This window comes from Bactrocera latifrons, unplaced genomic scaffold (genome assembly GCF_001853355.1).
Source record: "Bactrocera latifrons isolate USDA-ARS-PBARC rearing strain unplaced genomic scaffold, ASM185335v1 scaffold_150, whole genome shotgun sequence".
In the NCBI taxonomy this organism is placed as follows: Eukaryota; Metazoa; Arthropoda; class Insecta; order Diptera; family Tephritidae; genus Bactrocera; species Bactrocera latifrons.
Window position 1 is genome coordinate 581,628 of NW_017534964.1, and position 16,808 is coordinate 598,435.

The 16,808-nt window shown below is 35.9% G+C and overlaps 1 protein-coding gene across 1 annotated transcript; it reads right to left on the minus strand.

Moving 5' to 3' along the window:
- Positions 1-9,395: 9,395 nt before the first annotated feature.
- On the minus strand, positions 9,396-11,029 carry LOC108965930 (perlucin-like protein). Its single transcript, XM_018928609.1, has 3 exons — positions 10,903-11,029; positions 10,760-10,830; positions 9,396-9,937 (listed from the first exon to the last, which is right to left on the minus strand). Exons 1-3 carry the CDS (start codon positions 10,967-10,969, stop codon positions 9,488-9,490), a joined length of 588 nt encoding a protein of 195 aa, XP_018784154.1. The 5' UTR covers positions 10,970-11,029; the 3' UTR covers positions 9,396-9,487.
- Between the last annotated feature and the right edge of the window lie 5,779 nt (positions 11,030-16,808).

The following is a 16,808-nucleotide window of genomic DNA, read 5'->3' on the forward strand; positions in this document are numbered from 1 at the left end:
CTGTCCCAGAAAGAATGGAAGGGATCAGCTCTTTGGCCACTGATTTGTCCAGAGGGCTTGGTTATGATACTGTGGCTTTGGAAATTCAAGTCAAGCAACTATTACAACCGGAGCAAAGGCATATTTTCCATTTAACAACAAACTGCATAGCTAGCGGACATCTTATTGCTTTTTGGACGCATCGGCACCGGCAAAACTTTGTTGCGAAACTTGCTGGCGGTACAGTTGCACAAGTCGAAGTGGTTGCACTGGTTGTTGCTTATTCCGGAATATCCGCAACCTTGGTAATTGGTGGCAGAACTGCACACTTAGTATTAAAGCTCCCTTTGAATCATGCAAGAGGAGAAACTCTAAAAGCAGTTGTCGTGGTGTCTTATTGAGGCTGATCGTTTGGGACGTATGCATGTTGTCGCTATGGCTTGTGTGGTCATCTTGCTGGCAAGTGATTTCCGGTAGGCGTTGCCGATTATCAAGCGATGTACCGCGGTAGACGAGATAAACATAAGTTTCGCCGAAGTACACTGAATACTAACATGAGTGTCCAACTTCAATGATCAGCAGTTTGAACTCTTCGCACAAAGCTTCTCGAGGTCAGTAAATGTCGCACGCCGACCGGCACTAACATTAGACAGCTCGTTTAGCAATGCTGTTAGCTCGGAAGATACTTTACTAATGAGATATTTCCCATGTTCCCAAGAATTCAGAATAACTGGGAGTTGTTGTGCGATAGAGCTATCATGGCGCAAAAAGCTAATTGGATGAATAAAAAAAATATTAGAAAAGTTCGCCCAGGTCACCATTCTTACTGGAGGGAGGACGTTCCGTACTTATATCTAGAATCACTATAATAGCCAAAAACTTACCCTTTCAGTTCAAACTCACTCAATTTTCTTTAAGGGGGTTAAGGTTGTTAGTCAGAAACACGAAAAAATGACAATTTTCAGTATTTTGTTTTCGCTATTTTACTAAAGTAGCCACATATACTTGAGCTTTGGTTTTCATTTCATCATTTTCTCACTTTTATCAAATGTATGTTTTAAATGTTCCAGTCACATCATATCGGTGCTAACTTTAACGCCTATATATTTTTGAATTTTGGTGTTTAGAAAATGTGTGAAGTAATATCATCTATCACCGAAGCAAATTTAATTAGGCACCTATTTATTAGAAGGTTCGTTAACAAAAAACTTGATATAAACTTTGCCCCTCGGTCAAATCTTGTGCTCTTTAGATTGGCAAACCTGCATTTAGTTACAAGTAAAATCCCAAAAGATTATTTGTTCTAAACTTAAGTTGTTCTGATTTTAATTCAACTGAGTCAGGTTGTAAAGAGTACATATATCTCCTGTTATTTTGAACTTAATAAGAGAGTAAGACTATACTTAATCTAATTTACTCTTATTTTAATGGCGTATTTAGTAAAAATTGAGAATTTAGGCACTTTGGCACATTGCAAATAAATCTTTAATAATGATTCAGAAAATAATCTTGATCGTAAGCCACTGGGGCCGAAATTCTTCATAACCGTCAGGAAGCGGTATACTAAATTAATGAATAACTATAAATATAATTTAGCATAACTGAATGTGGATGAAATCGATTAAATTATTTTGAAGTACTCTTAATTATTCATTGGGCACAAAAAACAAGTTAATCGTATTATTTTAGTGCAATTGTTTGTGGCATAACACCATGTAATATAAATTTTAAATTGTTCACTTTGCAATCTAAATTCGTTGACACGAAAATAAAATATCTAATTAGTCTAATAATCACAAATGAAAATGCAGATTTAGCCGGCTAATTAAAGCTGCCGGTTATGCGCATTTTCCAACCGATTGCGCTGATACAAAATAAGCCTCGGCAATTGCGCAAACACCAGCACGTGTACAGTTAGTTGACTTTTGATTATTTGCGATTAAAAACAATTTTTGGTTAATTTTTTTTGGTTGCAACAATAGACAGAAAGAAAAAACGAAAGGTTAATTGACTTAATTATTTATGAAAACAAATGTGTGTGCGTGTGTATGTATTTACAAAATAACAGAAAACTTTTTGCGTTTGCTTTATTGATTGTGCAGTCTGTGTGTTTGCTTTTTTTGTAGCGCATAAATATTATTTTACTGTTTACCCCACCGTTAGTTAGTTGTTTAATGAACATTTAATTGTAATAACAAGCAACTCATAAAGCAAGCAAACATTAATTGTGTTTATATTTAGCGTAAAATGCAAATTATTGCTAAGCAAATTTAAGTTGCAAGTTCGCAATAAAATATTCAGCTTTTTACTATAATGCTTAATGCAATTGTTATTTTATTGTTTGTTATAGAAATGAACTTTGAGCTATTTTGCATAATACAATCTCTCCTAATTGCCAGCATAATTTAGTTTTAAGGATAATATACATAAAATACGTTATATACATATATTATTAGTTCGACCATGTGGTATCGACGTCAAAATATCGCTGTCTAAAAGATACTCTTCCTTTAGATTTGACAGGCGATTACTAAATACGTGAAACGCAGGAGCGCTACGAAGACCTCAACATAAGCCTTTTTCAGGAAGGTCTATAAAGATTTCATAATTATGAGTCAACATTTTTTTTACTCCTGGCAAATCTTTCCTTATTAGTTAGTACCGTGAGCTATGAAGAAGTGTGGGTCTGAGCTGAAAATAGAAAAATAAAAGTATTAAGACATATATACATACATAAGCATACATAAAAAAGATAGTCTAAAAACGCCCTATCGGGCAGCACATCCGTTGTCTTCACTGACCCTAGATTTTGGGTCTGATATCGGAGAACACATATTAAATTCTCCTATGTTTTCATACGTAAGGCCTGGCAAGTCCTTTAGGTGTGATTGTTTCACATAGCGCTATATCCGAATAGTACTCCTCAAATTATTTTTGACAGCAGCAAAATTTTTCTTGAACTTGTTCCAGAACAGGCGAAATGCACCGTGACACAAGATGCAAAAATCTTATTCCGAAATATGCAAGGCCAAGAGAGCACCCATTGCAGAATCTACTGACATATGACGGCACGAAAATAAACATGGGGTTTGATCTGACACATTTTACAGCCATTGCAATTAATTTTCTGCGTGTGGTTGTTGTTGTGCCGTTGCACCAAAGGGAAAGTTCTGCAATTTCTGCACGGTGCACGGTTTTGCAAGAGCAAGAAAATCCCCATAATATGAGAATATCAAGCAACAGCTGTATTTGTATGTGGAATGCAAACAAATATCAAGTGACAATTTAGGGTTCGGCAAAACATGTCTTCCAAAAACATCGATTAAACTAGAGCAGGCACCGATTATAATGAGTAGAATGCAAGTTTTCAAGTAGTTTTCAGCGAAAACTGTATTTTCGTTTGACAGATCTTACATGGACGAAAACTCAAGTATTCGTGCGAAAACTAGTTTTTCCCATGAAAACATGTTTTCGTTGTCGGTCCGAACATAGTATAAACGCTACGAGTCAATGTGCATGTGATATTAAACGTGGTGTATGTATTATGTAATACATAATATATGTTGCTTGCCTTGTTATATTCGAGTGGAAGTTTAATAATTTAACGGTAAGTTTACCTATTTAATGCTAATGCTAATACTTGACCAACGCCTTTATGAAGTAGCTAGATCATACAGCTCCATTCTCACTTGAAGAAATTAGCTAATAAAAATATATACATTCATTTATTACAGCAAGCTAATCATGCGAAGAACATCTGAATGTCAAAGCTACTACTAGACAAAATTTTTTTAGCTAACTAATGGTCATGGTAACAAATGTACTTCTGCATATATTCAAAGATATCATACAAAAATTTCGACTAACCAGCAAAGACGCGCCACGCATGCCATTTGATGTCCGGTTTAATTAATGAAACTATGCTTCCGTTATTTGTTCTTTTAGTCTACCAACTTTTTTAAATTATGGAATATTTATAATTACCTTGACACCATCAAACTCAATTTTTTTCATGGAAACAAAAAATTACTTTTGACTTCGGTAGAGCCAGCCTTGTGTTCAAAGGTATCAAATACAAACTCATGGAGCCTGAAGACTCCAATTTTTATTTCAACCAAATTTATGAGCCTGAGCACATTAAATTCTATGCTACAAATTAATAGAACTTTATGTGCTTTTACATACACATACTATACATACATATATGTATACGTATATGAATATATTTGTTATTTGAGTCTTTGATATCACATATGGGTGTTTGCATGGGAAATACAGATTGTGTTGTAATGATTCAATTTAAATGCAAAACAAGAGTTTACGTATACAAATATGGTAAGTCACCCACTGACTTGACTACAACTCAGTTTGGTTTTAGCTTACAACTATGTACACAGGCAATGATATTCCCAGGCACACACATATATGCATAATTGTTGGCCATTCCTTAATGGCAACAGCTATAGCGCGGTAGTGTAGAAAGCATACATTTGTGTTAGATGAGTGTTTCACTTTAGATTTGCATGTTTAAGTGGCTTTCTAAATGAAACAACCTGTCTGCCCAGCTGACTGCCTGACAGCTTGACTTATTAACAAGGATTTTTGGTTATTGTGTACATTGCAACCCTTTAGACATCTTATCCACTATATATGTACCCACACACACACACATACAAACCTCACTACAAATGCAGCTGTCTCCGGGTTTCGTCCATTAGCTTTATTGTGTACATTTAAGCGTTGAGAAGTGTCAGTAATTGAATACAAATATTTACCTAAGGATATGAAAACCAAAATTCAACAGTAAATTTTTCAAATATGCCACACAAGTGTCAGTGTGCAACTATTCAGTTTCTTGTTTGTGGCAGTGAAATTAATTTTTATACCAAAAAAGTAATAAATACAGTTATAAATTCGTTAAGGTATTTCAATACTAGAACGTTTGTGTCGGTTATTGCAATTTTTCATACAAATATATGACAACTAAATAATTGAGATATTTACCTTTGCAAAAATGCGTATGCAAATCTACCTCACACTTGTACTGAAGGAATTTCACAAACACGACATACGCGTTTGCAAAAATTCCTAAAATCAAAATAACACATACACTTTCTCTGAAGGCAGCTCTTGCAAGTCAACATTGAAGAATTTCATACAACGGTACTTCGACAGCATTCGTAATGAACATTAATTGCTCTCAGCGGAAAAGCATTCGATATCTTGAAGAATATTTCATCGGCATTTCCAAATATTTTCATCTGGTTGCGGCTTTTATTTCATTCAATAAATTGTATAAAATTTTGCCGTATAACAAAATAAAATACGAAATTACATCAAACACCTATCCAGATGGCGAAAATAAAATATTTAGACATTTTATTGTTCCACCATGAATTTTTGTCCTAAATTGAAAGTTGTTTCGGTTTCAAGATTACACAAATAATTTCTTTGACACTCTGGATTACTTTAACTCTTTCACACATAAAATACTTTGAAATTTTACGAACATATCACACTTTTCTGTGACCTCTAAATTTTGGGAATCCTAACCTTCCTTTCAAAAGCTACTTGGGATAACGTGCCCTTGCTCGCAACTCTACTTGAGAACTTTTGGAAAACAACTAATTGAAAAATAAATGGATATCCATTATGGTTTACCTAGGTTTTTGCATAAGATGTTATTCCAGGGAAGACGGCTTTAGGGTTTGCAAGTTTATTTGAACTCTTATTGTAAAATTGCACCTTAAGCGTCACCTAATGTAGCTCTAAATATAACCACGTATTCATAAGTAATCGACTGGATTTGTTTTTTGGATTATTTTCAGATTCATTTGGACTGAGTATGTATAGTTTTATAGAATGTATCACCTACCCAGATTCTAAGGAATATATAAGAGACTTGTCTTAAGAATTCGAGCTGTGTGAAACAAGAATTGGTTCAAAATAAAATAGCGAATAATAAATAGTAAACAAAAGTTGCATACATTAAATATTTATCCCCTTTCCTCACTTTGTGATATAAGGAAATGTTCATCGCTTACAAAACTAGAGAAAACAGAGTTTAAATAATTAAAAAAAACTGTTTACTTTACCAACTCTTCTTACACATTAAGCTACGCAACTTGAAATTTAACACTCCCCTCATCGGCACCAACTGAAGTAATAGTTGTCTTCTTGGTCGTTAAAATTTAGTAGTGATATTATTAATGGTGGTTTGCAGCGTTCAGATAGGGCGATAGCTACCGTAACGATGGGCAAATTGAATTATTTCAAATTCATTCAAAGTCTCTGCCACAGCCAAAGGCGTTAAGTAAATAAATACGCAATTAAATATTATTTGCTGACAAGTTATGCCCTCCAGCCGTGACCTACTGCAATACATCCTGATAAATATATATATAACTAAAGTTAATGCAAATTTGTTGTGTGAGCAAACGCCCACTGAGAATCGGAAAATAACGCAACAACTTCTGCAACAAAGTCTATAACAATTTATAGAGACAAGCTACACCATTGACCTGGTTTAACCATATACTATAGTAGATCAAATGCTGGTATAGAAGAAAACACCGCACCAACTCCGTCACCTTTTAGATGAACCAAACTTCACCTTAAATGCTACAGCGAAACGTGAGGCGAGTAGTCAGTCAAGCAGAAGTTCGAAACTCGAAACTTTATAGCCCTTTCACATTTTAGCTCAATGCGTCGCGAAATTATTTATTACCCGTATTGTTAGACTTACGCGGCCAGAGACCGGACGGTGCACTGCGGATACAAATGCCGCGAAAGTTGTCACTTTGTGCAGGTGAAAGTTTAGCGACAGCCATAATCCATAGAAATAAATCAGTGACAATGAAATCCATTCGCTTACCAATGCATGAAAGGGAATCCCGACGGAGCTTTAGTAAATGGCAACTTTCGATGAAAGTAGGACAACGATATACATACATAATGGGTGTGCGTAGGTATATACCTAATTCATGTAGGTGGAATGCGCAATTTAATGGGTTAGGTACAATACATGTGACCGAAATAACCATTTAAGCATATATTTACAGCTGAACAGGCTTCGATGAGAAAGCAAAATTGTATTCCTTCGAGAGTTTTGAAGCAAACATAACGAAAGACTTGCAGAACTTGAAATTCCTTCAATCTTCAACTGTATTAAACATGTATACGAAAATTTATTTAATTTTAAATTATGAATACATGGCTGGCTAAAGCTGTTTAGTATTTTTGAGTGTATATAAAGGAATGTTTAAGAAAATTTCATAGATGATAAGCACAATTGACTCTGGAAAAAAATAATTTTGTAGTCTCTATTGTGTACACAATACCATATTCACATTTCAAACAGCGCTTTCAAAACCATCAAATAGTGCAACATCCGAATCGAGTGGAGTTACTTTCCATATTCCATGTTCAGTGGGTATTATATTTATATTTACGTAATAATTAGCTTAAATGTGCATACTTATTTAGATATGCTTAAGTAAACTGTATATAAATGTGTTCCGATTTGAACAATATGTTTGAAGATTGTAACTTGCATTGGACAATAATCTGTTCCAAATTTCTTGAAGATAACTAAAAAAAACATTTTAATACAATGATTTGATAGTGATCGCTCGATTTGTATGCCACCTATATGCTATAGTGATGTGACACCGGCGACTCTGACAAATCAGCAGCTTAAATTGATTACGTACAGTAGGTAGAAAAAGTATGTTATCAATGTGACACATAAATCAGCGAATTGAATAAAATCTTAAAGTTTAAGTAAAAAAAAAATATGTTTAATATTAGGACCATATTTCAAAATATCTAATTAAAGTAATATTAAAACAAATCAAGGAAAAACGTTAACTTCGGCTACACCGAAGCTAACCTACCATTCACAGGTGCTTTTCTTATAGTAACTATGTCTTCAGTTTGTATGGAGCTGAACAATTTTTTCGGAGATTATATTTAGCAGTAATTCATGGCAAATTTCGGGAAAATACCAAGTCAAATGCGAAAGAAAGAGCCCTTAATTTCAATCGTTCGGTTTGTATGGCAGCTATATGCTATACTGAGCAGACCTGAAGAATTTCTTCCAGTATTACATTATTTCTATGAACAATAACTCATACTAAATTTCGTGAAGATTGTCAAATGAAGAAGTTTACCTTGCAAGCATTTGATTCCGATCGTTCAATATGGCTGATATCAGCAGTTCCGACAAATGAGCAGCTTCTGCAGCAGTAACCTTTTTTAAAGGACTACACTATTTTTTGTGCCATTCGCAGATAAGCATCCCCTTTTCCACCGACTTAACTGTGGGTAAAGTGCACTTGTATGATTGCTCTTTTTCGAGTGAGCACCACACGTTAACCATACCGTGGGAATTACGAAGTCGATTCATTTGTTCAGAGCTCTTTATGTCAAAAGTTTTTGCTTCTCATTTTTTACTATTTGCTTCATTTAGATAGCGTAGTTTTCTTGCAACACGGCCGTGACTATTTATGTGGAACAATCTGTTACGGACAGTTTGCATTGAGGGGACTTTCTTCCCTTCATTTATAAGCTGTGCGCGAATTTATGGATCTGAATTGAAAAGATCAGAATTGTAAATATCCAAAATTTTCTCATCAACTCTCTAAATTGCGTGCCACCATCTTTATATAAACTAATTGCTGAATGCTCCACATTCGTTAATGGTTTAAAATTCACCATTTTCAAAAATTTAATTCACTGCAAAAAATCGCCTCAATATTTTTAAAAATTAAATTAAAAAAACGAAATATTTACTTACCAATTCAATTTTATAACTTATAAAATAAAAAATGATTGCACTTGTATTACTTGTCTGTAATTTATTTTCAAGTCTTAATATGAAAACTCTAATTACTGCACTTGATGACCTACATACCTTTTCAACGCTTTGAGACTGAAAATTTTTATAAAACGCCACCCAAATTTCTGTGATATTCGATAAAGCGAAAAAGTGTATAACGTCGTTGTTTTTTTGGTAACTTACTTTTTCCACCTACTTTATGTACTAGACCTAATAAAATAACGCTAGTATAATTACAATCCTCACCTTTTAACCCATGACTGATAAGCTTGCTCCATTGCTTTCACATATAATAATATAGATTAAATAAAAATTATAAAAAAAAACTTCTGTATTGACTTTGTGTACTTGAAAATACTTTTTGATAATCACAGATTTAAAATCTCAAATTTAGCAGGCACGAGTATTTCGCCCCTAACATACTTTTAAGAGATTTGTGATTTATGCTTGGCAGACTAATAATTGACTGATAAAAATTATTTAAATTGAAAAGATTTGCTATGCGATTTTAGTTCACTAAATATATTTCACTAAACAGAAGAAAAAAACTTCAATTCCATTCTGCTTAAAAGTTCGCAATTATAATTTTTATTTCGATTTATTATGGTAACATTACAATACAGATTATCGAATTAACTGAAACTGAATTATAGTATTATATTATTTTATTTACTCCCTGCAACTAAAGCTATTTTCCGCTCTCAAATACGCTTGAACGAGTGTCTTTAAAGCACAGCTCGTAGAAATGTCTTCGCAGGTATCTTGGGCACATGTTTTACACACTCTTCGCATTTCACAAATGGGAAAACCATCTCCTCTACATGGATAGTCATTCATATAAAATATATTATTAAAAGCCTGAAGGTGAAGGCAGTCCTCTTCTTGATAATTGTCTGGCTGTCCTGCAGCAAATTTCGTATAAATCATGGGCCGTCCAGTGCTGAGTGAGATATATCTGCCTTCATCTGCCAAATCGGTGCCACCAAACCAAAAGTATTTACCTATTTGACCATTTGTGGTCAAATAGAAGTTGAGATCGTTCAATTCGGTTTCGGAATCGATTGTGGCCAAATCGCTGTTATATGTTTGACAGAGGTGCGCGGCCGCGAACCAATTCATCTAAAACGATTGGAGAATTAGAGGGAAATGCAGTTGACCGTGTACGAGGTGTGTTCAAAAATTATCGCGAGTTTTGATTTTTCGCGGGTTACGTATATTCGAATTTTGAATTTTCTGTGGCGTTATGTTGGTACTCATGTCTCTCACTTATGCCGATAAGCTAGGCTATTTTGAATGTTCATTTAATTGTTGACAGCTGACAGCTTTTGGATCGTCTTCGATTTTTACCTATTCAAAAAAATGGATCAAAGAACCTGTATAAAATTTTGTGTGAAAAACGAAATTAAGCGCGTGGATGCATTCCGAATGTTGACTGTGGCATACGGAGAAGCTACTTTGGACCGAAGCAACGTTTATCGGTGGTACAAAACGTTCTCTGAAGGCTGAGAAGATGTGACAAAAATTGGCTTTTGCACCACGATAACGCCCCTGCTCACACATCGTTGCTTGTGCGCGGCTTTTTGGCTAAAAACAACACACTAATGATGCCGCAGCCACCGTATTCCCCAGATCTGGCCCCCTGTGACTTTTTCTTGTTCCCTAAACTGAAGAGGCCCATGAAAGGACGACGTTACGCTTCTCTTGACGAGATAAAGATGGCATCGAAGGAGGAGCTGAAGAAGATAAAAATAAAAGAAAATAATTTTTTGAAGTGCTTCAAAGATTGGAAAAACCGTTGGCACAAGTGCATAATATCTCATGGGGATTACTTTGAAGGGGAAAAAAATAAATATTCATGAATAAGTAAATAATTTTTGAAAAAACACAAAATTCGCGATACTTTTTGAACACACCTCGTATCTAGCACACGTTCGTAATTACCTTTGCACCAGTAAATACTATATAGTACTTTCCGCCAATTTTCTTGAAGGGATGGTTATTACTTGATATTTCTAAAAATTTCAAAAAATATATTTAGCATTCGTGGTTCAGCTGGTTGCATGCCTCTTATCGATATAACCCACCATTATTTTGAGCATCTGACAAAACGACTACAAAGCACAACAACAAAATGAAATACTTGGTTTTCATTCTTGTACCGATTTTTACCGATCACTGTATTGCAAAAAGCAGCCGTATGTACGAACTCAACGCGTCGTGCTGAAATACTAAATATTATCATAGGTTTGTAAACATATTATAAATACTTTATATGTATAGCTAGAAACATTAGATGCAGTGAATTGAGCTGTGTGTGTACGGTCATAACAAAGGTCTGTCGATTCTCAACTGACATTGCACAAGCATGTCTTTTCTTACGGTTTTACTTAAATAAGCAATTTTTATATGTTATATGGCCCTCTCAAATTTAAAAAAAGGAAGACATTGACTTGGCTTCCAGACGTCCACTTTAAATTCTTATTAGGGGTAGGGCTGTTTAACAAGAGAACACTCCGGAGTTTTCCCGAGCATTGATGAACTCAAAGTAGATATGTCCTTCCAATTCTTTAAAAACATTCAAAATAGGCTCCTTCTACGCGATTTCTAATCATTGCAGGCGTCATGGAAGATATTCTCCGGAATATCCTTGAGAGCCGAGGTGAATGGTGCTTGTCATGTCGTTACTGGCGTAGACACCCCTTACGCGATTATAGCCGAGTTAACAACAGCGCGTTGTTTCTTCTCCTTTTCTTCTTTTCTCTACGTGGCGCCAATAGGATATTCCAAGTGAAGCCTGGTCCATCCAACAGAGTGGAGGTATTCCTCTTCCTCTGCTTCCAACGGCGGGTACAGCGTCAAATACTTTCAGAGCTAAAGTGTTGTTCGCTGAACTATGTCAAAGTCGTCATATATCTCATATAGTTCATTGTTCCATCGAATGCGCAATTCGCCGCGGCCAACGCGCAAAGGACCATAAATCCTTCGCAGAACCTTTCCCTCGAAAACTCGCAACGTCGACTCATTACTTTTGTCATCGTCCAAGTCTCTGCGCCATATAGCAGGACAGGAATGATGAGCGCCTTATAGAGTTTGGCTTCTGCAGCTCGAATTATTTTCTCCAGCAGCAGATTGAAGAAGTCGCACGATAGGGAGTCGCCTTGTCTGAAACCTCGTTTGGTATCGAACGGCTCGAAGAGGTCCTTCCCGATCATGACGGAGCTTTTGGTGTTGCTCAACGTCAGTTTACACAGCCGTAATTTTGCGGGGATACCAAATTCAATCAAGGAAACAAAAAAATCCAGGGGGCCACAGAAGCGTTGGGATCAGAGGACTTCCACGTAAAACTTGAACTTGATGGTTTGTTCAGGGGAGGAAGCAATTTATGGTGGACGATGCGTTTGATGTCAAAAAAGGCAACGAGCATCGCTTTCACTATGGAGTTTGACTCTCCAAATGCTCGAATACAACGGATCAGCCGCTCGTTGGTCAGCTAGGAACGCCCTCTACCGAATACAATCGGTTCGCGCACGCTCCGAAGTATAGTCGCGGCCGAGGAAAATCAGTCCTATTACTTGCAAGATAAACCCTGTATACGAAATGATCCCTGAATCGCCCTAGAAGATTTAGGTACGCTTAAGCTCAGAAAGGTACTCACCGTATGTTTAAACATTTTTTGCACCGGTAAAATAAATATTTACTTGAGTTTGATAAATATTTTTTATGTGTTTAAGCGCTTATAAACAGTTATGAGTATGGTATTCAATTCCTTACCTAAAATCGGACTTTTCACACGACCCCGACGAAATTTTATAAATTCAGAAAAGAAATACCAGAGTTCTTTCGCTTCACAAAGCGTTAGAGATTAGAGTCGGAGCACTTTGTTGCTCCAATCATTGAGCATTGGAGCAGTGGAAGATATATTGTCTCAAGCAGTTATAGTCTTGTTTTTCAAAAATTCGTAGTTTTAGCTTCTAATCATCCTTCCCGTATGCTCCCGAATCCACTTTAATAAGTTCCAGTATTAATGATTTTAGAAAAAAATACTCATTGATGACCCTATAATATTGCTGAGTTCCCTCCTTATAAAAATAGAAGCATTTTAGTCTGTACTTAGTCTGTACTTTTGGGGTATGCTGGTAAGTGTTTCAAAACGGAGGCGTTCCTCCAGCCTCCACTGACTAATCCGATTAACTTTTCAAGGAGTTATACGGGTTGGGTCATCTTGAGGGAACTACGTTGTCAATTGTACAATTAGAAGAATGTGTTTTAAATGTAGGTTGTTTGCTAAAAAAGTAGCGGGAAAAGATAGCGAGCAGTGGAAAGCGAACCGATGACGGCTATAATTGCATTGACTACGTATATCTGCACCATGTGTATGCAAAAAGCAAATTAACAATTTATTTTGCAAGGAGATCTAGTCATATTTGTGACCTCAATTGATATGGGTCACTCACAGTCACGTCCGCTCAAATATATTACACTCACACAAATTCGTATACAATTACGTATTGCAATCATTCTCAATTCCAAATATTTGCCGTAACTCGAAGAAAAACTCTAAAAGTAATTTACGTTTGCGATAAACAAAGATCACAATCCAAACCTAAGACATATGCCAATAAATCTCGCCATTAATTCAAAACCTTACGCTGGCAACCTTCGAAAAGCTAAAAAAAAAAAAAGCAACAACTGTCAAATGTGATTTCGCTGCGAAATTGGCATTAAATGGCCGAGGACGCCCACATGAGAACAGTTACAGCGCAATATATGTATATACACACCTATACCATATATAAAAAGCTGCACATGCTCACGCACTTCAGCTTTTGTATTTAGACAATTTGTAAATGTTGCAGCGAATTTCACGCGCTCGCGTAACATGTTGAGCCCCACTTTGAAACGTGTTACCGCAAACATAAAAATTGTTGACATAAATCTATTTGTTGGTGCTGCCTTTGTGTGTTCCTCTTGTTCCGCTTTTTAGCGTTTCTTTCGTTTTGCTCGTTTTCCTTATCTGCCAAACATCGAAATGAGACTTTTTTCGCATGTATAGAGTTATAGTGATTTTTTTTGTCTTCTTATTTGATGTATTGGTTTGCGTAGCATATTTTTTGGCGCATCAGCATAGCCCACATATATTTCCAGCATTTTGGCTCATTGCACTCATTTCATTTCGTGCGGCACATTTTGTTTTGCACAGAAAAATTATTGCTTTTCGCCCTTGAGGTGGCCGCATTTGTTGGCGTTTTTGTTGTGACGCTTCAATGTTCGTAATGCTCGGATGGCTTTTTTTCGGCTTGCCTTGTTTTGATGATGTTTCATTTGATTGCTGGTCGCTGGTTGATATCGCGCTATTTGTACAATCTGCCGCTGCTGTTGTTATTGTTGTTGTAGTATCTGATGGTCCGACTACTGCTGAAGATTGCCTTCACGTTTTTTGTTGTTGTTACGCATTTTGTTCAACGCATTTCCGCTGATTTATGTCTATGTGCGTGTATATTTATGGGGCTCCCTGTGTATGTTCCTCGCTTTGTCCAACGCCCGCTTTGCCACGAGTTTATTTATTGTCCGCCCAGTTCAAGCTGTTTGTCCACTGTTTGTTCATCGCTGGCATTCATTCTTTTTTTTTAGTGTGCTTGCCTTCCCGCCCGCTTAAAAAACAAACCCATACCGGAAAAAATACGCCCTCCAATTTTGCTTGGACTTCATGCCTTCGGTGTCTGTGGGCGACTGGAATGTATTCCAACATATCGTTTTACTCGATTTTTATCGCGAAAGGTGTTTATTTCACTTTTTAGCTTCATGAAAAACTTTGTGGAAATACTTCATATTCATGGATTGCGTTTCGCTTTATCGTCCTCGTTTACGCGTTACACCTGCGCGTTGAAAACACAATACACCCAACCAAATGTTGACGTATGCCCAAGAAAAAATTGCTTTCATCCGTGGAAACGGCAGCAACTTCGGTATAACCCACAATTGCACAATCTAAAATAAGAAAACGCCATTTTTATGAAAGGGAATACAATTGAAGAAAACCATAAATATTTTCATTTGCAAGCAATATGATCCACCGTATCAATATCAGAAGGAAGCTTCGGAGACCCTATAAAGTATACATATAAATGATCAGTATATCGAGCTGAGCCGATTTAGCCATCTCCGTCTGTCCCTCTGTCCCTCTGTCCGTCTGTCTGTCTGTATATGTGCGAACACATTTCCCACATTTTTTAAGACATCGTTTTGAAATTTGCAAACGTTATTTTCTCTTCAAGAAGCTGTTCATTTGTCGGAACTGCCGATATCGGACCACTATAACATATAGCTGCCATACAAACTGAACGATCGTAATCAAATGCTTGCATGGAAAACTTCCTCCTTTGACGATATAAGTATCTTCACGAAATTTGGTATGAGTTAGTGTTCAAGGAAATACTGTAATATTGGAAAAAATTGTGCAGAAGGGATTACTATAGCATATAACTTCCATACAAACTGAACACGGTGCTTGACACTTGTTTTAATTTTTGATTACATATTGTTCATATTTTTTTGAGCAAGTCGGTATAAGTAGATAACAATTTTAGGATGTTTTGGTATATTTTAAGGAATAATGGATTCAAAAAAAAAAAAAATTAATGAACTCACTTGGGTAGCATCTTGAAAATCGATAATTACGTTTTTTATATTCTGAAATCGATTTCGATATTGGCCACATACTTTTGAAAGAATCATGTAATTTCATTCAAACTACATACATTTATAACAGAAATTCTGAGGGAATCCTTTCCTGTAGTAGCCGTATATAGTATAGTAGTTACTATGTTTACTACAAATAGATTGAATGCAGTCCATATTCATAATGCAGCCCCCATATATCTAACAAAACAATTTTCAAACTCACAGGCGACTTTGTACCGCATATATCGGCGAATATATTAATTCACATATTTAATCTTAAATATAAAAATGAATCGCAAAATATGTTGCTAAGTGCATAACTCAAAAACGCCTGGATCAATTTGGCCAATTGTTTTTTTTTTTTTTTAATGTTCGTTGAAGTTCAAAGATGGTTTTTACGGCGAGAAAAATTCGAATATCTGCCGGAAAATAACTAAAAACAGCCCTTTCCTTTTTCCTAAACAAACCAATGAATGTTTGTTTGTTAGTTACGCTAATGCTCGAGAACCAATCTTCATGAAATTTTCAGAGGTTGTTCGCTATGTATCGGAAAAAAAATATACATATGCTTTTCATGAGGAAAATTAGACTGTTCCAAAAAGTAATTTTTTTCTTAAATTTTTTTTTTTTTAATATTTTGATATGTAAATTATTTGAATCGGTCAATTTCGGTCGTTTGATTTTTTTCCGGCTATTAAAAAGGTAAATTGAAAATTATTCAGAGGAAACTTTATGTGTGTTTCGCATAAAGAGATCAATTGCAGATTGAAATTTGTTACGAAGCCACGAAGAGGTCGCTCTAATATCGGTCGGCGTTCTTTTTACCAGCAACGTATTGCAGCCCAAGGCAAGGCAACGCAAGAATCACTTCCAGGATGCGATGACACATACTTTTACTTTTTAAACAACAGTTACGATGTTTGATGGACTTTATCTTGAAGCAACATATATGTGGTGCTGTTAGATACTAAATGTACTCTGTTCAGTTGCAAAAGAGAGGTTTGCCGCATGCACACATTCTTCTATAAATGGTGGATTGTGGTTGCAGCAGATCAAATTGATGAAATGATTTCTGTGGCAGAGAAAGATCGAGTATTATACGAAGTGATGCAAACCAATATGGTTCATAGATCTTGCAGACACCGCAATCCCACTTCGGTTTGTATCTCTGACAATAATTGCACGAAACACAAACTAGAAATGATGGATATCCACTCTATCGGCGTCACTCACCAGACGACAATGGCAGAACATTTGGCATTCAATTTAGAAGAGTGAACATCGAAGTTGCCTGCACATGAATCGCACT

Bases quoted from the DNA above. Each gene is read 5' to 3' on its own strand.
- LOC108965930 (XM_018928609.1), bottom strand. From the start codon at position 10,969: ATGAAAACCAAGTATTTCATTTTGTTGTTGTGCTTTGTAGTCGTTTTG. The intron at 10,831-10,902 runs GTGGGTTATATC...TGAAATTTTTAG, and splicing joins GTCAGATGCTCAAAATAATG to AAATATCAAGTAATAACCAT. The intron at 9,938-10,759 runs GTAATTACGAAC...CAATCGTTTTAG, and splicing joins TAGTATTTACTGGTGCAAAG to ATGAATTGGTTCGCGGCCGC.